This window comes from Leptopilina heterotoma, unplaced genomic scaffold, assembly GCF_015476425.1.
Source record: "Leptopilina heterotoma isolate Lh14 unplaced genomic scaffold, ASM1547642v1 Lhet_167, whole genome shotgun sequence".
Classification (NCBI taxonomy): domain Eukaryota; kingdom Metazoa; phylum Arthropoda; class Insecta; order Hymenoptera; family Figitidae; genus Leptopilina; species Leptopilina heterotoma.
This window is the reverse complement of record NW_025110883.1, coordinates 221,187-244,670: the sequence shown is the minus strand read 5'-3', so window position 1 is coordinate 244,670 and position 23,484 is coordinate 221,187. Positions and strand designations below refer to the sequence as shown.

General features: G+C 29.4%; 1 protein-coding gene and 1 pseudogene across 3 annotated transcripts; one reads left to right on the top strand and one right to left on the bottom strand.

Moving 5' to 3' along the window:
• Window positions 1-902: 902 nt before the first annotated feature.
• LOC122499445 lies at window positions 903-20,081 on the top strand. 3 transcript variants are annotated; one of them, XM_043607815.1, is made up of 6 exons: window positions 903-1,095; window positions 1,217-1,406; window positions 1,525-1,692; window positions 14,354-14,443; window positions 15,331-15,495; window positions 17,756-20,081. In XM_043607815.1, the coding sequence occupies exon 6, from the start codon at window positions 17,759-17,761 to the stop codon at window positions 19,088-19,090; it is 1,332 nt and encodes a 443-aa protein (XP_043463750.1). In that variant the 5' UTR covers window positions 903-1,095; window positions 1,217-1,406; window positions 1,525-1,692; window positions 14,354-14,443; window positions 15,331-15,495; window positions 17,756-17,758; the 3' UTR covers window positions 19,091-20,081. The 3 variants fall into 3 exon arrangements, with proteins under 3 accessions (XP_043463750.1, XP_043463749.1, XP_043463751.1); XM_043607814.1 differs by having other exon boundaries at window positions 14,351-14,443; XM_043607816.1 differs by lacking the exon at window positions 15,331-15,495 and having other exon boundaries at window positions 14,351-14,443.
• On the bottom strand, window positions 6,993-14,336 carry LOC122499332 (annotated as a pseudogene).
• Window positions 20,082-23,484: the final 3,403 nt, after the last annotated feature.

Below are 23,484 nucleotides of genomic sequence, written 5' to 3'. Positions count from 1 at the left end.
TTTAAATAATCCATTAGAAGTGTTAAAGAATTAATATTTTTGAAAAACTTTAATAATTGAAATTCTTCTGAAATTAGTTAAATTTTTTAACATATTTATATACATTTAAGTAATTATAATAATATATGTTAAAATTGCTGAAAAAATGAAATTTTGAACAAGTTACAAATGATTGCAGAAAATATTTTATTTTGAAATTTTTTACAATTATCCTCAAAATTTCAATATTATGTCTTTAAAGAATTTAAAATTAAAATATTTTCAATACAATTATTTTTGAATAAATAAAATTTAAAGAAATTCAATTTATTTTCAAGAATTATTTTTAATCTACACAAACATTCAATTATTTCGTCATAAATGTAAAAGTCAATGCAAAATTTGAAATTTTATTAAAATTATTGAAAAGAATTAATTAAAAATTTATTGATTTCAAGGAGCATTTCAATATTCAAGAAATTATTTATTTTCCTATTTAGATACGTAAATTCAATAAAATATTTAATTTTTGTATTTAAATAATTTTTTGACTCGTAAAATTTTGTAATTTAAAAATCGAATTTCAGTTAAAATTTTTAATAATAATTGAATATTAAAAGCATTATAGTGTAGATTTTTATATTTAATTTAATTTCAAAAAGGTTTAAAATTCAAATTTGTGAATACTTGAATTTCTTCATATTTTTAACCAACAATTTTGTAGAATTAAATTTTGTTGAAAAAGTTTAATTTAATTTAATTTAATTTTTTTTCAATTTAAAGTTTTCATTTTTTAATATACCTACATTCATTATTATATAGAATGAAAAAGTCATAACTTTACTTAAAGTCATAATATCTTGGTCATTATTATTATATGCAATAATTGAACATTTTTATTTTTTATTAATTTTTCTACAGACTTGTTCATCAATAAATTCATCGTCTCGTCAATGCTATCCGCCATCGATAAATTCTATGGTGTCGTCGGAAATGAACAATTTCAGTTCCCATCAGCAGCATCATCATTCGTGGAATTATAATCATTTACAACAATATCTCGGAACTTTTTAATATCACACGATCAAGCAGTGCTGTGCCATACAAATACAGCTGGTATGTAAAAAAAATAGTACATTTCTTAAAAATAATTTAAACTTTGTCTTTTCAGTGAAAATTAAAAATTTGAAAAAAGAATTATAAAATAAAGAATAAAATTGTTTTTTTCATTTTTTAGCGCTGTATAAAGACACACGTTCTTCCTCTAAAGTTTTCTTTGCTGGCCTACCTTGGGATACAGTCGACTGGATGCTGGTTGCAGATTTCAGGCAATTCGGTTCAATTCGCATTGAGTGGCCCGAAAAGAATCAATCATCAACCAACGCAGAAAGAATTCTTTCGCACTATTATTAAATCCGAAAAAACAGGTACGAAAATATTATAAAATTCTAAATGTTTTTACATGAATACTTTAATGAAGAATTATTAATTTGAAAAAAAATTCTAAATTTGGCTTATTTTCTTATAATATTTTCTAATTTGTAGGTAATTGGCGATTTCCATTATCACCAGGCGTTAGTGAAATCTGCTTCTCCCCTATCTCTTCTTCATCAACCAGCATTAATGAAATTGACGAACAATTTCATTCAGGTGAACTGAATTTTCATTCGGAACCTAATCACAAGACTCGTTTTCAACAATTCTAGCCGAAAGGTAAATAAATATATATTTCAATATATTTATTATTAATAACTAATTACCCGTGTGGAAAAAGCCCTAATCAAGCCGACACGATGTGAGGGACCCCAGGAGGGGCCGACGAGGGCGAATCCACATCATTAACTAGCAAAAATTTCTAAGTGCAAAAAAGAATACATTTTTTGCATAAAAAAAATTAATGTTTTTAATGATTTTAAACTTTGAAAATCGCGTTTTTAACACAAATGTTTAGATATTTTTTTTTATTACCGACAATAAAACTTTTATTTTCATCTAGGTCCCGTAGATAAATTGTTTGGCATTAATGAATAGTGAATTTATTAATTTAATTTTTGAAAAATAAAATTGAGGGCAAATATTAGAGCAAACGCGAGGGCCACGCAGGGGCCCAACGAAGGCACTCTCATGCATCGCGACCGGGTTGTCCCTTCCTATTGGGGATATCAAAAAGTACACATAAGAAAACTAGAGCAGCTTTCCCCCACCAGTATCTGAGTTTATATATTTTCCCCTCATTCGTAAAGATGTAGCTTTCTCCTTTTTTTTTGTATTTCTGTCATGAATCGAAAGAAATTTAAAGTAGGCACTGGAGGGGAGACAATATTTCCCCTCTTGATATCTCAGGTATCAGCGGATGTGGGCAAATCCATGAGAGCCACGCAGGGGGCAGAAGTGGCAAACATCACTACCTTTTCCACACGGGATATTAAAAAAAAAATTTATTCAAATTATCATGGTTCGCACTCATCTACTACTAAAAGCTTTAAACGACTATTCAACTATTCGACTATTTCAACTTTCGGCACAATGAAAAATCGACCATTCTAAATTCTGTTAATTATGTTTTTTGTGCAAATAGAAATTATGTCAGATTATAAATCTAGAAAAACAAATTCGTTTTAACAGTTATTATTTACATTTGAAAATAGATTTCTTTATTATTCGTTTATATAATTATTATCCTCAAAACTAATTCTATGAAAATGCCTTTACTCTATATTCAGGGTGGCCGCCGGACCTTGAAACCTTGAAAACCTTGAAATGGACGTGAATTTTGTCAAACCGTGAATTGGACGTGAATTTTTTTAAAAACCTTGAATTTTATTATTATACATTATTAAAACTTAAAAAAAAATTTTTTGACCATTTTCAAAATTTTATTTTTTGAAAAAATTAAAATTTTTCTGGGTTGTCACAGGTCAGGAAAATCAGGGAATTCAGGGAAAAGTCAGGGAAAGTAAAATTGGTCAGGGATTTTTATTTAAGTGACTGGAAAAAATTGAATTTTGGAGAAGTTACAAATGATTGCAGAAATTCAATTATTTTCAAAAGTAATAAAATTCTTCGTAGAAATTCAATTACATATGTTTAAAAATTAAAAAAAATTCTCATAAAAATTCAATTATCTTTAAAAATAATAAAATTCTTCTCCAAATTTCAATTATTTTCAAAAATTTTAATAAAATTCTTTGCAAAACAATTATTTTCAAAAAATTTTTCTCAATTCAATGATTTTCAATATCTACCTACAGCTTTAATAAAATTTTTCAAAAGAATTCAATTATTTAAAAAAACAAATTTTGATAAAATTCTAAACAAACTTTGCAATAATTCAATTATTTTCATAAATAATAACATTTTTTACAAAAATTCAATTATTTTCATAAATAATAAAATTCATCATAGAATTTCAATTATTTTTAATACAATTTTAATTGAATTCCTCAAAAAATTTTATTATTCTTGAAAATTTTATTAAAATTTCTCGACAAAAATCAAATTTCTTGATAAAATTCTTTATGTTAATTTAGTTTAGAAAAAAATTAATTTATTCAATAAATTATTTATTTTTGTTCTTAAATAATTGAATTCTTGTAGAATTTTCCAATAAAAATTGATTTTAAAATGAATATTATAGCATGAATTTTTAAAAATACATAATTGATAAAATACAAAAAACATAATTGAATTCTTTCGAAAAATTTTAACAAAATTTTTGAAAATAGTGACATTTTTCGAAGAATTTACTTAAAATTTTAATAAAAAATAATTGAAATCCTGTGAAGAATTTTATTAATTTATTAAAATAATTTAATTAATGTAAAAAATCTTATTATTTATGAAAATAATTTAATTCCTGCATCGAATTTTATTACATTTTTTTAAATAATTGAATTCTTTTGAGAACTTTTATTAAAAAAGTTGATTATGAAAATATTTGAATTTCAACGAAGAATTTAATTATATTCGTGAAATGTAATTAAATTCTTACAAAAAAATTAAGAGAATAATTCCATTTTTCTAGGAATTTACTTTGAATTGTATTATAAATAATTGAAATCCTCATAAAAATTTTATAATTTATGAAAATAATGGAATTCTTACAACTAATTTTATCAATTTTTTTTAAAATAATTTAATTTATGTGGAAAATTTTATTACTTGTAAAAATAATTGAATTTATGCAACGAATTTTATTATAATATTTGTAAATAATAAAATTTTTTTTTTTTAAATTTTATGGAAATTAAAATTTTTATGAAAAATGAAGATATCAATCATTCCGAGTCGAAGACTCGGAGTACATAATTGATATCTTCATGTTTTATAATAATATTGATTCTTATAAGTTGTTGAATTTTAAACATGTTTGAATTAGAATGTTTTGAAGAATTTTAATTCCTATGGAAAAATAATAATTAAATACTTATTTAAAAAATTAGTTATTGATGTTTGCGAATAATTTTACAATTTAAGAAATTCGTAAGTAAATGTAATAGAATATATTTAATAATTTTTAGAGTGAATCAGAATATTCTTCATGGTCAGGGAAAAAGTGAAAATTTTGTCAGGAAATCAGGGAAAAGTCAGGGAAAAATAAAATTAAATATTTGTGGCAACCCTGAATTTTTTAAAATCTATACGATTGATTGTTCAGAATCGTGAGAAAAGCCTATAAAAAATAGTAAAAAATGTGGAAGTAGTTGAATTTTTTTAAGTATTACTATAGTTAGAGTTGTGCAAAAAGCTCGAAGCTCGAGGCTCGATCGAGCTTTTTCGAGCTTTTCATTTTTCGAGCCGAGCCGAGCCGAGCCGAGCCTAATCAGTTCGAGCTCGAGCCGAGTTCGAGCCGAGCCGAGCTGTGTAAAAAGCTCGAATAGTTTCGAGTACTCGAGTTAATTCGAGTACTCGAATTTTTCGAGCACTCGAGGGAATTCGAGTACTCGAATTTTTTCGAGCTCTGAGTAAATTCGAGTTCTAGAGAAAATTCATAGAATTTTCGCATTTATTATATTTAGCAAATAGAAATATTGATTCAGTAATTCAAAAAAATTCGAAATTTTTTACTTATTATTAGTTTTTTTAGTAAGTCAAAAGCTCGAATCCATTCGAGTACTCGAAAAATTCGAGTACTCGAATTCACTCGAGTGCTCGAATTTAATCGAGTACTCGAATTTACCCGAGTACTCGAATTTTTCGAGTACTCGAAGTCACTCGAGTACTCGAAAATTTCGAGTACTCGATACATCGAGCCGGCTCGGGCTCGGCTCGGCTCGAAAAAATTTCGGCTCGGCTCGGCTCGACTTTTCGAGCTTTTTGCACATCTCTAACTATAGTAAAATTTAAACCAACAAAAAAACCTTGAAAATTTCCTAGAAACCTTGAAAAAACCGGGAAATAGACGTAAATTTTATTAACGAGTTTTGGTGGCCACCCTGAATATTACATTTCGGTTCCATCTTCCTTACAAACTTTAAGAATTCTAACATTTAAAATTAGGTTATTTTAAAATACCTTTTTACTTTGAAAGCATGTAGCTCATTTAAATAATATTCAATGGGCATTCTGATTTTTTTCCACAATATTTGTATCCTTCTTAAATATAAAGTGGAAAATTTTTTAAATTTTTTTATTAACTTTCTGAGATTATTTAAATCAAAAATAAAATGTTTTCTCTTTTGCGAACAGACGTACAGCTTTAAAATAAAATGCAAATTATGTAAAATGTTTTCCTTAGACAGAAACAATTTGAAAAACCTGGTAAAAAAATTTTGTTTAATAATTATTTAAGAAAATCCCAGTAAATAAAACTAATTCAAATGAATTGAAACGAATTAACATTTTTGGTAGGCTCCAATTCGTATTTGTCACAAAGCGGGATTCACGAAAGCTCTTTGTGAATTCTTTTTAATTCATTTCAATTAGTTTTCGTTTACTGGGATGTTTTTCGTTTTTTGCTTTATTACACAATTAAGGTCATGTTATCTAGTGGTCACGTGCTCCATATACTTTACTATGGGAACACGTGACCACTGAATAACATGACCTTAAAGCAAGTTGCAGTCGGACATGAAACCCTTTTGTCAACGGTAGAGAGTTCTATAACAGTAGTAAACTACCGCACTTTTTTTTATATGGGGCTTCTATTCTTATTTGTTATTTACAACTTTGAAGACTTTTTTTTGGGGATCTAGCAGTGGTATAGGAAGGAGGGCCTTTGAACGTAAAATATTTTTCTTTCGCTTGTAACACTTTTAAATCAAGTAAAGAATTGTACAATATTCAGACAAAAATATTATTAATTAACATAAATCTTTATATTTAAATTTATTTAAAACAAATATTCATTACATGCTCTATATTATTAAATTTCAATTTACTATTATTACCTTTTTTTTGAAGAAATTGAGGGTTCACATGCAATAAGAGGATACCCACTACCTACTTAACATTGTGTGTATCCTCTTATTGCACGTAAATCATCAATTCTTTTCAGTGCATGCACACAGTCTCATTTATATCTGAGCGCTGATATAAAAAATTGGTTTTCAAGATTTTAAACCTCGACGCCTTTGCGAAATAGATTTACGATGGCCTGCACCTTACTTTAATGGTGTAATAAAGCAAAAAATGAAAAACATTTTCTTAAATAATTATTAAACAAAATTTTTTTATCAGGTTTTTCAAATTGTTTCTGGCTAAGGAAAACATTTTACATAATTTGCATTTTATTTTAAAGCTGTACGTCTGTTCGCAAAAGAGATAACATTTTATTTTTGATTTAAATAATCTCAGAAAGTTAATAAAAGAATTTAAAACATTTTCCACTTTATATTTAAGAAGGATACAAATATTGTGGAAAAAAATCAGTATGCCAATTGAATATTATTTAAATGAGGTACATGCTTTCAAAGTAGACTATTTCTAAAATGACGCAAAAAACCATGTACTTTTTTCAATTAAAAATCCATAATTCAAACAAAAAATTTTTTGGAGTTTTGAAATTTTGTATGCAAACAGTTAGATAATTAAGCTAACAATTTCACTTTGTCTTAACTCTCTATGATTTTTTTTACCTAGGTTGTAAGTTTTCTAAGTCGTTGTAATTTTCTAGATTACAAAAAACAGATCCACCTATCTACAATTCCTTCAAACTAAGTCTACTTATGTCAATAGGCTGACAAGCCTTAATTAAAATACTTAAGTCCTTATTATTTAAGTAACTAAGTATTTTTTCGGTATAGCATTGTGGTGACTCGGTAAAGTTGTTACATAACAGAGGAAAAATTTCGTAACATTGGTCTAGTAACTCTCTTCTTTTCACACACATTATAAAATTACATTTTATCATGTTGCCGTAAATTGGAAACTTTGTTTCGTAATCCAATGATTTTAGAGTCTCCACTACATTCTCATTTCTCATGTATAATGCTAATAGGTAATAATCTTTACTCAATATGTCAAAGAACGAAATGTTTGTATTATTAATCTTTTCATGCTTCAATCGTAATACTTCTTCCACACATTCTTTCTCACAATCACACCCCATGTGCTCGTCACTCAAAAATAATAGATTTTCTTCGCTTACAAATAAATTTGCTGTTTTTCTTTTAATTAAATGACATTCAATAACATGCCACATACTTAGAGGTACATCATAAATATACTCTACCTTGGCACCAAATTCAAGCAATATTTTTACTATCTCTTCATGATGACGATGAACTGCATAGAGTAAGGCAGTGCCTTTTTTATCATTTATTGCATTTACGTCAGCTCCTTTATTCAAAAGCATTTTACAGATTTCTAAATTTTTATTTCGAACAAAAAAATGAAGTGGTGTGTAGCCTTCATTATCTGTACAATCAACTTCGGCACCAAATTCTAGCAATATTTTAACAAAATCTTTCAATTTTTTTGCAACTGCAATGTGCAAGGTGGTTCTTTGATACTTATCTACTGCATTTACATCAGCTCCTTTATTCAAAAACAATTTACAGATTTCTTCGTCTCCAATATTAGCAAAATTATGAAATAGTTTGGTGCAATCAGATTTATAATCAAATTCGGCACCGTTGTTTAGCAATATTCGTATGACTTCATTATTCCGTGCTTTAATTGCAATTTTCAATGCGGTTTCTGAATTCTTTTTCCCAGCATTCACTGATGCTCCTTTATTTAAAAGCATTTTACAAATTTCAAGCTTCGATGAAAGATGAAGAGGTGTTTCGCCATCGTCAGTTTCAGAATTAACTTCAGCGTCAAAATCTAGCAATGTTTTTACAATCTCTTGATGACCATGTTTAGTTGCAATGTGCAGTGCGGTGTATGAATTCTTATCCTTAGCATTTACATCAGCGCCATTATTCAAAAGTATCTAAAAGATTTCTTTACTTTTTGATTCAGCAGAAAGATGAAGCGGTGTCGCGCCATCAACAGTTTTAGAATTAACTTTGGCTCCAAACTTTAGCAATATATTCACAATATCTTTAAAACCATTTTCTGCAGCAATGTGCAATGTTGTATATGATGAACGCCTGGAGTTTCGCTCGAACTGTCATTGAGAGCGGTCGTCTTTTCTCGTGCCCCGATAATTTCGGTTATTTATAGTTTTATTTTGTAGTTTAATTTATTTTTCTTTTTATTTGCACGGGATTCACGCAGTTATTTGTGAATTGGACTGTTTCTGCTGTCTCTAGTATATTGTGAACTATTTTTTTTTTTTTTTGGTGATTCAGTTTTTTCTTTTGTGTTCCCTTGGACATGTGTGATCGTTTGTTTGATGCTTTTCTTTAAGTGCTTTTGACTTTGTTTTGTTTCACAATTGTGTGTCAATGCAATTCGATGAATTAATATGTGATCTTTATTTCCACGTGAATTCTATCTTTGTGATTGTCTTTTTCATCCGTGATTTTTCTTTTTTTTTTCTGCACCGCGGTGCGAATTTTTGAATTGACAGTTATTTCAATTTTCCTTGTATTGTTCATTTGTGATTATGTCTGTAAACACGGACGAGGAGAGGTGGAATAAATTGTTTCTACAGCTGAGTGAGCTATCGGCCTCTCACTCTGATCTAAAGGAAGAGATACGGGCCACGAACAATATTTTGGAAATGAATGTCACGAAGCTTGAAAATCACGATAAACGTTTGCTGTCTATTGAGGAGAACGCAACACGTTTTGCTAATTCCCAACGCAGCAAGAATATAATTCTTTTTAATTTAAAAGATTCTGACACCGTTAATGAGAATTTGTTTCAATCGGTGGGTAGAATATTTGTGGAAGTGGGTCTTAGCATTCCGGACTTGGCAGTCGATGACATCTTTCGTCTGGGAAAAATCAAAGGCAATCGTCCCATAATGGTGAAATTTATTTCTGCGCGTTGGGTCAGATTGGTCTTCTCGAAGGCTAAGGATTTGAGAAGTAGAAATCTCATAGTTACGAACGATCGCACAAAAGAAGAGAGGGAGCATCGTCGTCAGCTGTTGATCAAGGTTAAGGAGATGCGCGAGTCTGGGATCAACGTGAAAATTTCTAATAATCGAATTGTCACTCTTGACAATCCCACTCCTGCCGATAACAATGTTTCGTCACAACGCGAAATTCTAAAGGGCGTTTCGCTAGGCGGGGCCTCTTCTCAGGAGGTTGCTGATGATGGGAAACCTAAGAAAGGGCGTCCCTATGGTTCAACCAAGAATAAGTTCGATGGGTCGGGCTCATATTCAATTGACAGTTATCTGTCTCCGGTCACTGGTCTTAATTCTCCCCGCTCCTCATCTCGTCTTAATTCTAAGAAACAGAAATTGGACAGTCAGGATTAGCAGCCACTCTGCAAGGGTTTGTCTTCAGTTAAGAATGGAGGAGGTATCAACATATATTTTTGGAATGTGCATGGTTTTAGCAATGTTGCGGAAATTCAGGATCAATTTAACTCTCAGGATATAGTGTGTCTGTGTGAAACATGGAACGAATCGCTTGTGTCTAACTCATTGTTTGGTAGTGATTTTAAGCTTATTCAAGCACCCGCGACAAGGTCGCATAAATATGGAAGAGCGAAGGGGGGCTTGCTTATAGCATATAACTCTAATTTTTATATTTTCTCGGAACTTTTTACTAGTTATAATCAAATTTTTGTCAAAGTTAATTCTCGTTTTAATGAATTTTGTTTCTTTTTGTGTTTACTTTATATAGCTCCTGACGAAAATTTAGATAATTTTTTTGACAATTTTAATACTAATGTGTTTAACTTAATTTCGTCTCGCCCCGATATTCCGATAGTTTTGGGAGGCGATTTCAATTGTAGGGTAGCGGACTTGAACCAGTTGGATCAATGTATTTTTTACAATGTTAACAATGTGTTTCATACGAGATCTTCGGTCGATAAAGTTTTAAATTCTAAAGGTAAACTGACTGTTAACCAACTTGAATCTAAGGAACTTGTCTTATTAAACGGTCGTTGTCTCGGGGATGTTCCGGCTCAGTTTACGTTTTTTAATTCAAGGGGTGCTAGTGTGATTGATCTGATTTGGTGCTCTTCCGCTGCCCTTCCACTTATTTTAGGTCTTAACGTTCTTCACCTGTCTACTTCTTCTGATCACTTTCCTGTTGTAATAAATATTTCTCTCCCTAGTCATGAATTTGTTAACTCGCGCTCTGTTAAACTTTTTTTTAATGTCGATAAGACGGACTTGTTTATATCTACTATGGCATTCAGAGAGGAGGTGGCTAAAGTAAATTGCGACGTCGATAATTTAAACTCCACGATTGTATCTACGATTTGGGATGTAGCTTTAAGTCTGGGCATGTGTGGTAATAACTTTTCTAACAAAAGTGCAAGAAAAAATCCGTGGTATGACCTAGATTGCAGGCTTTCCAAAAAAGATGTAACGCGAGCTCTTAAAGTGTGTAAAGATAGCAATTTTTCTGTTCTTGCTCGTGATAATTATTTTCAAATGAAAGCCTCTCATAGGAAACTCTTAAAATTAAAGAAAAAAAATTTTGCTCTGGATCGTTTGAAAATTATTAATAATTGTAGATCCTCTGAGCAGTTCTGGAGGGTGATTAATGCCTCTCGGACACGTGTTAACTCTCGCTCTGACATCGACATTGACACCTGGTATTCTTATCTTCGTGAATGTTTCCCCCCTCTTCGTACCGTATCGCCGACTGATTGTTGTATTCTGACCCTATCCGTCCCTGAACTTGATCAATGTATCACTGTTGATGAAATTGTAATTTGTCTCAGGAAATGTAAAAATGGAAAGGCCCCTGGCTCCGACGGAATTAATTTTAACTTTCTCAAGACCCTTCCGCAAAATTGGATCCTATTTTTAAATAGTTTTTTTTAATAAAATTCTGATCGCTGAAAAGGTTCCGGAAGAGTGGGGTAAATTATCAACTTTTATGCTGTATAAAAAGGGGGATGCATCTGTCCCTGATAATTACAGACCTATAACTTTAATTAATTGTGTTGCAAAGATTTTCACACAAATTTTGTGTAATCGTTTAGTTTCGTGGGCTGAAAGACGCAATCTTATTCCGGAATCACAATCAGGGTTCAGAAAAGGCAGAAGTTGCCTAGACAATGTTTTTTCTTTAGCCTCTATTATTCAAATTCACTTGAGTGGTAAAGGTTCTGCTTTGTACGCGGCTTTTATTGATTTTAAAGGGGCCTTTCCATCTGTCTCCCACCTTTTATTGTGGAAAAAACTGTTCTCGCTTGGAGTTAGTACTAAGTTTATTAACATTATGCGTGATTTCTATTCTAAAGCGAGAACTTGTATTAAAACTAAAGGGGGGGTAACTGGGGACGTTCATGTTACGCGAGGCGTTCTTCAGGGAGAGGTACTTAGTCCTTTCGAGTTTCTTCTCTTTATCTCTGATATGGATGAATTTTTTATTGAGTACGGTTGCAGGGGGATCCCTGTCAGTAGATCGACAGAGATACTCATGCTTGGGTACGCGGATGACTATGTGCTTCTCGCTGACTCGCCTTCCGAAATGGCTAAAAAGCTTGCAACTTTAGCTGAATATTGCAAATGTAATGAGCTTGTTGTGAATGTGGACAAGACAAAAGTTGTAATATTTACAAACTCGGGCAACTCTAAAGCAAGAAGATTCAGGTCTTTCAGGTTTGGCAAGCGCAGTGTTGAGGTAGTAAGTGAATACGTTTATTTGGGCGTCACCTTTCATTGTTCCGGCTCCTTCGAGCCTGCTTCGCGTAAATTCATTAGCTTGTCCAATACTGCGGTGGGAGCGGTTCTGAGGACGATCTACTCTGTTAGGGCTGAGTCCTGGGAGGCTTGTACCAAATTATTTCAGAGTCTTGCTCTCAGTGTTCTTTTTTATAATTGTCAGGTGTGGGGGTTGGCTTTTCTTGATGATATGGAGAGAGTTCAGCTGACTTTCCTCAAAAGTCTTTTGAGCCTTCCCATCTGCACCCCTAATTATGCTGTGAGATTGGAAACTGGCAGCTTGCATCTTGCCTTTCATGTCTTGAAACAAACCATAACCTGGATTAATAAAATTTTTTATTCAATGGATAATTCTCGGTACCCCAGGTTGTGTTTTGTCAAGCTGTTGTCGTTGGCTAAAGGGGGTTTGGGTCGCAGATCGAACTGGACACTGCAATTAAAAAGATACTTTTTCGATCCTTGTGGTCTATCAGATGTGTGGGACGCGATGTCCTCCCAGTCCTTTGGCCTTGATGGAGAGTTCGTCCTTAGAACTTATGGTGGTTATATTGTTGAACGCGATAGAGCTTGCCTTTCTGCCTCGAAGAGCTTACTCATTTACCCGCAGCTTTTTATTTCACCGGGAACCCAAGGTTATCTTCTTTTACATATCCCCTTTTTTTTCAAGAAAATTTTTGCTCAATGCAGACTTTTAAACCGGCACATTACACGAATTTCTTTTAACAAAAAAAAGTTTATTTTCCTCCCGGACACTATTTGCACCCGCTGTAACCTGGAAGAGTTGAGTCTTTTTCATATTTTAATCGCTTGCCCAGCCTGCGATCATTTGGTGCAAGATTTTGTGGCTGATTTTTCTTACAATCTCTCCCCTATTGAGAACTGGCTGAATGTTTTATCCTCTGATAATCGAGTGCTAATCAAGCGTTTCGTGAGATGTATTATCTCTATTCTCGACGACCCTTTGTATGTCTCGGAATGACAAGAATTATGTATCTTTTTTTTATTTTTTTTTTTTTTTTTATTTTTTCTTACTTTTTTGCGTGGCTCCCTTGTAGACACTGTTCGTGTCACAAACAAGTGTAATAAATAAATAAATATGATGAACGCCTACTTTGCATAACATTTACATCAGCTCCATTATTCAACAGAATTTTGCACATTTCTTTATTTTTTCTACTAGTATGTACACAAAGTGGTGTCATTCCTAGTCCGGGTATTTCAGAATTAACTTCGGCACCACATTTCAGCAATACTGTTGCAACCTCGTTATGTCCATACTCAATTGCAATGTGGAAAGCGGTTTTTGAATCCTTTTGCTTAGCATTCACATTTGCTCCTTTATTTAAAAGAATTTTACAGTTTTCTTTTTTATTCTTTTAGCAGAAAAATGAAGTGGTGTACGCCCATCATCAGATTTAGAATCAAATTCAGCACCAAATTCTAGCAGCATTCTTACAAACTCTTCAGAAGCATTTTCAGATGCACTGTGCAATGCGGTTTCTGAATTCTTTTTTTTAGCATTTATATTTGCTCCTTTATTCAAAAGCATTTCACAGATTTTCTTATTTTCTCCTGCAGCAGAAAGATGAAATGGTGTGTTGCCACCATCATTTTTAAGATCAACCTTCGCACCAAATTCTAGCAATAGTTGAACAGTTTCTTCATGTCCATTTTGAGCTGCAATATGCAAAGCGGTTTCTTGAGACCTATTTACTCCATTTACATCAGCTCCTTTATTCAAAAGAATTTTACAGATTACTTTGTTTCCTTTTTGGGAACAAAAGTAAAGTGCAGTTTCTTTGGCATACTTATTTTTAGAATCAACTTCGGCACCAAATTCTAGCAATAATTTTACAACCTCTTCAAAACCGTTTTGAACTGCAAAGTACAAAGCAGTGCATGATTCCCAATCCTTTGCGTTTACATCTGCTCCTCTATTCAAAAGAATTTCACAAGTTTCCTTGTTTCCCATTTTAGTACAAAGATGAAGTGGTGTCTTAGCATAATCAATTGTTTTAGAATCAACATCGGCACCAAATTCTAATAATAATTTTATAATTTCTGTATAATCATTTCGACTTGCAATGTGCAATGCGATTTCTGAATTCTTCTGCTTAGCATTCACATCAGCTCCTTCAATTAAAAGAATTTTACAAATTTTTGTATGTCCTTTGTTAGCAGAAAAGCCACTGTTTATCGCCACCGTTTATCGCCACCGTTTATCGCCACCGTTTCTCGCAACCGTTTTTCTCTCAAGGATTGTTTTAAAACGTAAGTTTCAACTTATTTTATTTATTTAGACATTATTGACAAAAATTTGCTTTTTTTCAAATTAAACAAACTCAAAAATTTTATAGCAGAAATTTTATTTAAAAGAAATTAGACAAAAATATTTAATCATTGTGTTTTTTTTTTATTAGAACAATTTATAAAATGATTAGAAAGTGTAGATTTTACGAGCTTACGAGAACAGGAAAAAAATAAGACATTTTCAAATTTCATATTGCTTGTACTGCGCGTGTGCACAACAATCAGTTTATTATTTCTTTTCGATTTTACCATTTTTTTTAGTTCAATTAAAAATTTTATTTGCAAATTTGTTTTTCAATTTCTAATTGAATTTCCGAAATATTAAAAATTTTTTATTTATTATTAATTCGAATAAATATTTACAAATTTTTTTTTATTAATATACTTAAAATGAAATCGGATTTTTTAATTAATTTACTTTTAATAACTATGTGTATTAAAATTAGAATATTTTTGTTAATATATTTGAATTAATATAATTATTTCTGTTCAAAATGGACGACGCACAAAAAGTACATAAATTGGTTCCCGGTCAAATTTGTTAATATTTATTTGTTTATATTTGTTCCAAATTACTTTAACTCAAACATAAATCTAAAATCCAAAACAAATTTGACCGGGAACCAAATTCTGTACTTTTTGTGCAGGGTCCTTTATTTGTAAAAAAATTATTTTTCTTTTCACAAGTGAGAAGAATCTATATAAATAAAAGTTATTTCACCGTTGTGACATTACTGCAAAAAAAAAAAAAATGTTCGGAAATTAACCTCTATTAATTAATTAATTCACAGTTAAATATTATGTTTGTCAAATCGTTTTCAGAATAAAACAAACATATTTTTTTTCAGATTCTGGGGTCATATTAATTTCTTTCAACCGTATACGATCGCCACCGTTTCTCGCAACCGTTTCTCGCCATCCTTTGTCGCCACCGTATCTCGCCACCGTATCTCGCCATCCTTTCTCGCCATCGTTTCTCGCTACCGTTTTTCTCTCAAGGATTGTTTTAAAACGTAAGTTTCAACTTTTTTTATTTGTTTAGACATTATTGTCAAAAATTTGCTTTTTTTTAAATTAAACAAACTCAAAAATTTTATAGCAGAAATTTTATAAAAAAAAAATTGGACAAAAATTGGTAATTGAATAATAATTTATTTAAAAATAAATTCTTGAAAACAATTCTAGAAAATAATATTGGAATTTAAATGATAAAAATAATTTATAAAAAATTAGAGTAACAATATTCTTATATAAAATAATAATTTTATCCCTAGGTTATCTTTAATTCTTAAACAAATAATAAATTGATCACTCCGAGTCAAAGACTTCTTAATATTTAAAATAATATTCATGTAAGTTTTTAAATTTCAAAATTTTTTTTAAAATCTTAATTTCTACAGAAAAATAATAATAAGTTAAAAAACTTAAAAACTTAAAAATTATATTAAAATTCGCCAAAAGAATTCAATTATTTAAAAATTTGTTAATAAAATTCTTTATGAGAATTGATATGTTTGAGAAACATTCAATTATTCAATAAATGATTTATTTTTGTATTAAAAATAATTAGGTATTTAAAAAGAAATATTATTAAAGAATTCGTCTCAAGAATTCAATTAATTTTAAAAGTAATAAAATTCTTAGCAGAAATTCAATTATGGTCAAAAGTTTAAAAAAAGTTATAGTCCAAATTTCAATTTTAGAGAAAAATTTTAATATTTATAAAAATAAATATTAAAATTTTTCTCAAAAATGCAATTATTTTCAAAAATGTTAATAAAATTTTTGGCAATATTTCAATTATTTAAAAAAAATGTAATAAAATTCTTGACAAAATTTCAATTATTTTCAAAAACTTTTCTCAATTCAATGAAATTTTTTTACATAGATTCAATTGTTTTTAATACATTTTTAATCTAATTTCTCGAAAAATGAAATTATTCTTAAAAATGTTATTGAAATTTGTGAAAAGACTTTTAATTACCTATTTAAAAATTTGTTGATAAAATTCTTTAAATGAGAGTTCAATTTTAAAAAACATTCAATTCTTCAATAAATTATCTTTTTTTCATTTAAATAATAATTGAATTGTCGTAGAATTTTCTAATAATAATTGATTCAAATATGAATTTCACTTAAAACTATAGATAATAATTGAGTTTTGAAAAGCAGGTCTCAAATTATAATCTTTGAATGTTTGAATTTTTCATATTTTTAACTTAAAATTGTGTAGATTTAATTTTTTTTGTAAAAGTTGAATTGCATTTTTTTGAAGTTATTTAAAGTTTTTATTATCTAATATATATTTGATTGAAGAATTTCCGAATACCTGAATAATCGATGAAATTTCGTAAAATTGAATTGTAAACAAAAGGATTTGAAAATGTTGAAAGAAATTTTTCAGAAATTATTAATAATAATTAATTTACACTTTATAAAGAAGAATTTTAGTTAAAAATTGTGGAAAACAATAATTGAATTAAAATAATGAAAGTAATTTTGAATAAATTACAGTAACAATATTCTTATAATAATAATAGGTATAAAATGATGATTTTATCAGTTCAACATTTTGAATTATATATTATAAAACATGAAGATATCGATTGCTCCGAGTCGAAGACTCGGAGTGATCGATATTTTTATGTTTTATAACATGTTTCATTTCAAAAAGGTTTGAATTAAAAATTTTGTAAAATATAAATGTAGTTGTAAAAACCTGGAAAAATTCCGTTTTTTAACCTGGAAAACCTGGAAAAGTCAGGGAATTTGAAATGAACAAAAGCGTGGCAACCCTGAAATTGTATCAAAAATAATTGAAATTCTGTAATGAGTTTTATTATCTATGAAAATAATAATTGTATCCCTGTAAAAAATTGTATTACATATTTATAAAAGTAATTGAATCTCTGTAAACATAAATTGAATATTTTTGAAAATAATATAATTATTGCGAAGAAATTTATAAAAAAATTTTAAAATAATTCATTTCTTTTGGAAAATTTTATTAAAATAGTAGATATTGAAAATCATTGACTAAAGGTGAATTTTTGAAAAAAATTGAGTTTGTTAAAAAGAATTTAATTAAAATTTTTGAAAATAATTGAATTTTATAGAAAAATTTTAATATTTAGATGAAATTAATTTATTTTTATTTTTCCAGCGTTGCTAATTTTAAATAGAATTATAAATTTTTGTTTTTTTTTATCTTGTTTATTTTTTTATTTGTTTTTTTACCAGCATTTGATTTTTGTTTATGTGTGATTTGTTTAGATAATGTCGGACAAAAAAGCTCCAGCCAGATTCCGAGGACGAGGCTTTTCCAAATTTAGAGCCGAGTCATCGGAACGTCGTCCAGGGGATGTTCATCAGTCGGGGGAAGAGGAGGTGAGTCCTGAAGTAGTGACGGAGGCCAGCGAGGACTTGATCCAGTGGGAAAATGTCCCACATCAACCACCAACCACAACACCATTTCGGCACCATCGCAGCATGGCAGCTGTTGCTGGTCGAGGCCTGGCTCGACGTCCAATATCGCCGGCTAGAAGATTGGGAGAGAACGAGCTGGAGTGGGAGAATAGATTAGCAGTAGAGGAATTGGAGAAGTATTTACAAGAACAAGAGCCAACGACATCGAGGGAAAGAGAACGATTGCGGGATGAGCAAGTGAAGGCTATACGCGATATTCGCACCAATATTTTGTTTCCGGATAATTATGTGAGCAAAAATAGAACACCTTCACCTGAGCGACCCCACACTCCACCAGGACTTCCCAATCGTGATCCAAATGTGGCGTTAGAATTGGCGAGCTTGATGTTAAATGCAGATAAAAAGCAAAAAAATTCCAACGTTAAACTACCGATTATAACAAGAGGAGTGATGTTTGGAGACTTAAAACGAATTCCAACCGACCCTCGTGTTGATCCCCCCCCAAACTCTTGTATTAGTTGTTGGGAGAAGGGACACGAGCGGAGCAAGTGCCCAAATCCATACAAAGGCTATTGCCGAAATTGCGGTAGGCGAGGCGTCACTCTTACAACCTGCCCTCGTTGTTCAGAAATACATATTGCCAAAATGTTGAAAAAATTCGGTAAGCGCAATTACGAACTATTTAGAGATGGTCGGATGAAAAAGGTGCAAAAGAAGAGGTCGCTATCAATCCATGCGGAGGCCACCACATCTACAGCCAGCGTTCCTACAGCCAGCGTTCCTACAGCCAGCGTTCCTACAGCCAGCATTCCTACAGCCAGCGTTCCTACAGCCAGCGTTCCTACAGCCAGCGTTCCTACAGCCAGCATTCCTACAGCCAGCGTTCCTACAGCCAGCGTTCCTACAGCCAGCGTTCCTACAGCCAGCATTCCTACAGCCAGCGTTCCTACAGCCAGCATTCCTACAGCCAGCGTTCCTACAGCCAGCGTTCCTACAGTTGAAGTCCAAATGGAAGGAGCCATTGGTGGAGTTGTACCATCTCTACCTTCGAGCATGGATGCGGCTGATCGCCTTGTAGATCAGACGAGAGAACTGGCCCAAGCATTACGCGGTTTACCGGATGAGGTAATCATGATGGCCATGCGTGAGTTCTTCGAGGCAAGACGTCGTTCAAACCAGTGATATTCGGGAGGTACAAGTGGATTGTTGACTCAGAGTGATCGTTTAATTAAATTTATAATTAAATTATAAAAGTTTTAATTTCAAAGTATATGAGAAAAACAATAGTATTTTAAAATTGTTTGACAAGCAAAGAACAAGAATAAAACAATTCTAGACTTTAAGGAAAATTGTAACTTTACAGTTATGTTTTTTCAATAGTTACGTAACATTATCAAAGTTTAAAAGAAACGAACAAATATTTAAGTGATTTAGAAAAAAATATCTTTAATCTACAGTAAAAGTTTTAAACAATTTTTTCCAATGGAATAAAAAATCTTAATTCTGTTTTACATTTTTCATATAATATTTAAATAGGCTGCGGCTAATTTAATTATCTGAAAAAAATAATAAATCATTAGGAATTCTAAATAATAGCAGTATTTTTAAGGATATCAAAGTGAAACAAAAAAACGAATCGAAACGTTGCTTCGCAATACATTTGGTGTTTAAATAACGCTCTATGTGTGTTTAATTAATACGCAATTTTATTGAGTTTTGAAATTGCAGACACTGAAATTTGCAGGAATATTGGAAATTTTGAGAAAATGGCAATACTGCTGCAAGTTTCGGTGCAATATTTTCCAGACTATTGAATTTATGCAATTACTTTAATATTATGATTAAATGTATAAAAAGAAATTATAAATTTAAAAATAAACTAACTGCGTTAAACGTTGTCATAGACAGAAAAACGACTTTTCCAGCGGTGACTCCGATTGGAAATTGACAAACTTGAATGAAAAATGAAAATTCCAAAGAAATATTTCTTGGCAGTTTATGCCATTCTATCATATATCCAGTATTTCCAACTTTTTCCGCCTATGTTAAAAAAAATTATATATGTTTAGTGATTAGTTAAAATTTTCACTTTAAACTTACTATTTTAATGAGTGTTATGTTTCCTTGAATTGTAAGAAGCTTTCCAAAATATGCATATATAAAAATAAACATTCAGAAGAATTGCGTAATTTATGAAATTTCCTTCCAATTCTATTGATCATTGATGAAAATGTATTGACATTTTTTACATGAAAATCATTAATGATAAAACGTTTAAGCCTTCTGGACTCCTTTTCGGTCTTCTAGAAGGCCCAATTTTCGCATTTAAAGCCTTAATCGATGGACCCTTGGAGGGGAAACTTCAATTTTTTTAATATAAATTAATTAAAACAAATAATATGTAAATATTGGTGGATATATATTTATGTACTTTAAGAAAATTAATTTTTATGGTTCATTCTATAAGGAGAAGAAATTTATTTAAACAAGATAATGCTTTATATTAATTTCTTTTATAATTTTGCAAAACCTATTTTGACATTTTCGCCGCCGAAGACCGCATCACCTAAAGTAGAGAAATATTATCTTAAAAAAATACTATACCATTCATTAATGAATGATATTGGCATTAAATTTTTAATTAATAATTCTTACTGCGCTGAAATTTCCAATTAAAAGAACAACAATTTTTCCTTAAAAAATTTTATTTTTTGTTTATTATTTTTAGCTAGGAATTTGTCGTTGGACTTATTTAGTTAGGAAATGATGATTCTAATTTTATCGTTAAAGATTTAATTTGTTTAAACATTTTTTAATTAAAAATTAGCGATAAATTTAGCAAAAAAGTGATTTTCCTCAAAAGTTTATATTTTTTGTTTATTTTTTTTAGCTAGGAATTTGTCGTTGGACTTATTTAGTTAGGAAATGATGATTTTAATTTTATCGTTAAAGATTTAAATTGTTTAAACATTTTTTAATTAAAAATTAACGATAAATTTTGCAAAAAAGTGATTTTCCTTAAAAGTTTATATTTTTTGTTTATTATTTTTAGCTAGGAATTTGTCGTTGGACTAATTTTGTTACTAAATATAATGATATAATTTGCTGATTCTTTTTTTTAATTCAAGTTCTCTTTTTTTTATTTTTTGAAGTTTTTTAAAAAAAAAAAATTTAATGCCTATTCAAAAAAAATTTTTTTTTTTTTAATTTTAATTTTTTTGTAAAATGAAGTAGCTTATTGTTCAGCGGCAAAAAAACGGCAAATTCCTGTGAAGAGTAACTCAGTGAATATTTGTAATTATCATTTTTCTATGGGTGCTTCGCTAACTTTATATAAACTTAGCAAAACACCCATTATTAAAAAAAATTAAGGAGCGACAAAATTTTTTTTTCCAAAACTAATTAGCGACAAAAAAACGGCAAATTATCAACTATATGCGACTTTAAAATTTTGAAGTTGTTTCGCTAAGTTGATGTACATAGATAAAACATCAATTTATTATATTATGGTAAAGAAAGTCAAAAATGAAAATTGCATTGTTGGATAAAATTGTATTTGATGAATGAATCACATTTTTCTACTACCTTGACCGCGATAATGATAAACTGCAAAATGAACGTATTAAACTAAAAAATTCCAATGAATCATTACTTATGAGTAATCGTTAGAAAAAGTAATAATGCATTCCTCCCATTATTAAAAATATTATTAATATTAATTATTATTATTTAGTTAGGTTATTCAAGTTTTAGTGAATAATGCAAATTTTGATTATATCAAATAATATAATATTATATTATATATATAAATAATAATTTAATAATAATAATAATAATAATAATAATAATAATATAATTATTATTATATTATTAATATTAATATTTGAATTTTTTAAAATTTTGAACCTGAAATTATTCAGATTTTTTATCTTTTAATAACTATTGTCAATAAGTAAAAAAAATCTAATACCTAATTATTATATTCTGATATTCATTACTTTTAAAAGTTTGAAAAATGAATATTTTAAAATGCTTGTTTTTGCAATTATGATGATTTAAAGCAAAGTTTACTTCGAAAGTGTTTAATAATTTAAATGTTTAATAATAATAATTAGTAATTATAATTATTAATTAATTATTACAATTAATTTAATAATTATAATTTATTTAACTATAATTTATTTAATTGAGAGTTAATAAATTTATTAAAATTAATATAATAATTATTAATTTATTATTATAATTAATTTATTAATTACAATTTATTTAACTAAGAGTTATTAAATAAATATTTAATTGAAAATGCATAATTTAAATAAATAAATTGTAATAAATATTTACTTTCTGTGTAATAACAGTAAAAAAAATTATTTTCATCAAATATTAACTTTCTACTAATCGTCGGCAATTATTCATTTAAATAATATTAAATTATGAAACGTTAGATATAAATATAATTAATTTATCATTAAAAAATTGTTTATATAGTAATTAAATTATTTTTTCTCATGTTACTGTGTTTTAAATAAGCGCGCGCCTCTTATTCGAGCCTTTCTCACGCATGCGCAGTGTAGGCGTCTGGTGGCAGTGGTTGGCTTCACACTGCAGATATGTTCATTCCAATGCCATACATTGTCGAGGTAAGTCGTACAAATTTTCGCCAAAAAGTTACTTTTACATCAACCACATTATCTATTATCTGTTTCTAATCTGTTTTTATTAGTATTTATTTAATTATTCGCTATGATTCCTAATTCTATTGCTGTAAATCTAATGCAAAAGATTATGGCGTCATTGATATGCCCGACCCTACATTTGCAGTTTTTGCGCGTAATTTACTATCAATCGTATTTGACAAATCGTTGTCGTTTTTTCAGCCAAATTTAATCGCCAATAAATAAACGTAACAAAACTGTTGAAAGATTTGAAATATTTGCAACAATTAAATGGGTAGGGTGGCGGGGAGAGGGGAGTCGGAATAAAACAAAATGGCTGCCACATCAAAGTGGACTGTTCCACTTAGAAAGTGCTTCTATAATACTTTAAGGGATTTAATTATTTTTATTATACATAATTATGCGTAACACAATTGCTAAAATATGGTAAATATTTACAACAATGTTGTACAAAAGTGAAACAAATTAATTAATAAATACAAAATGTTTGCAAAATATTACCTCACCAAATTACGTGTTTAATAGTCGTAGTGTAAATTCATTAACAATATATAAAAAATAACTGTAAATTAGGATTAATTTCATAAAATTTTGATTTTTGCAAGTGAGTATAGGAGGTCAGGATAAATTTTGTCTTTATTTTAGCCAACAATATTTTTAAAAATAACAAACTAAAAAATAAAAATCAGCCTTATAGTATTATTTTATTCTCAAGTTTTTAATTATCTGCTAAATATTTTTTATCCTCGTAAATAATCTTGAATACTCTTTATATCTAACAATAAAAAAAGAAAAATGAAATTGTCAATAGACAAGTTAAAATATTTAAATTCCGGAAGTCGAAACCGCCCAGCGCGCCACCTACTACAATGTGCCGCCATTTTCTTTTTTCCGTTTTCC

Bases quoted from the DNA above. Each gene is read 5' to 3' on its own strand.
- LOC122499445 (XM_043607815.1), top strand. From the start codon at position 17,759: ATGTCGGACAAAAAAGCTCCAGCCAGATTCCGAGGACGAGGCTTTTCC.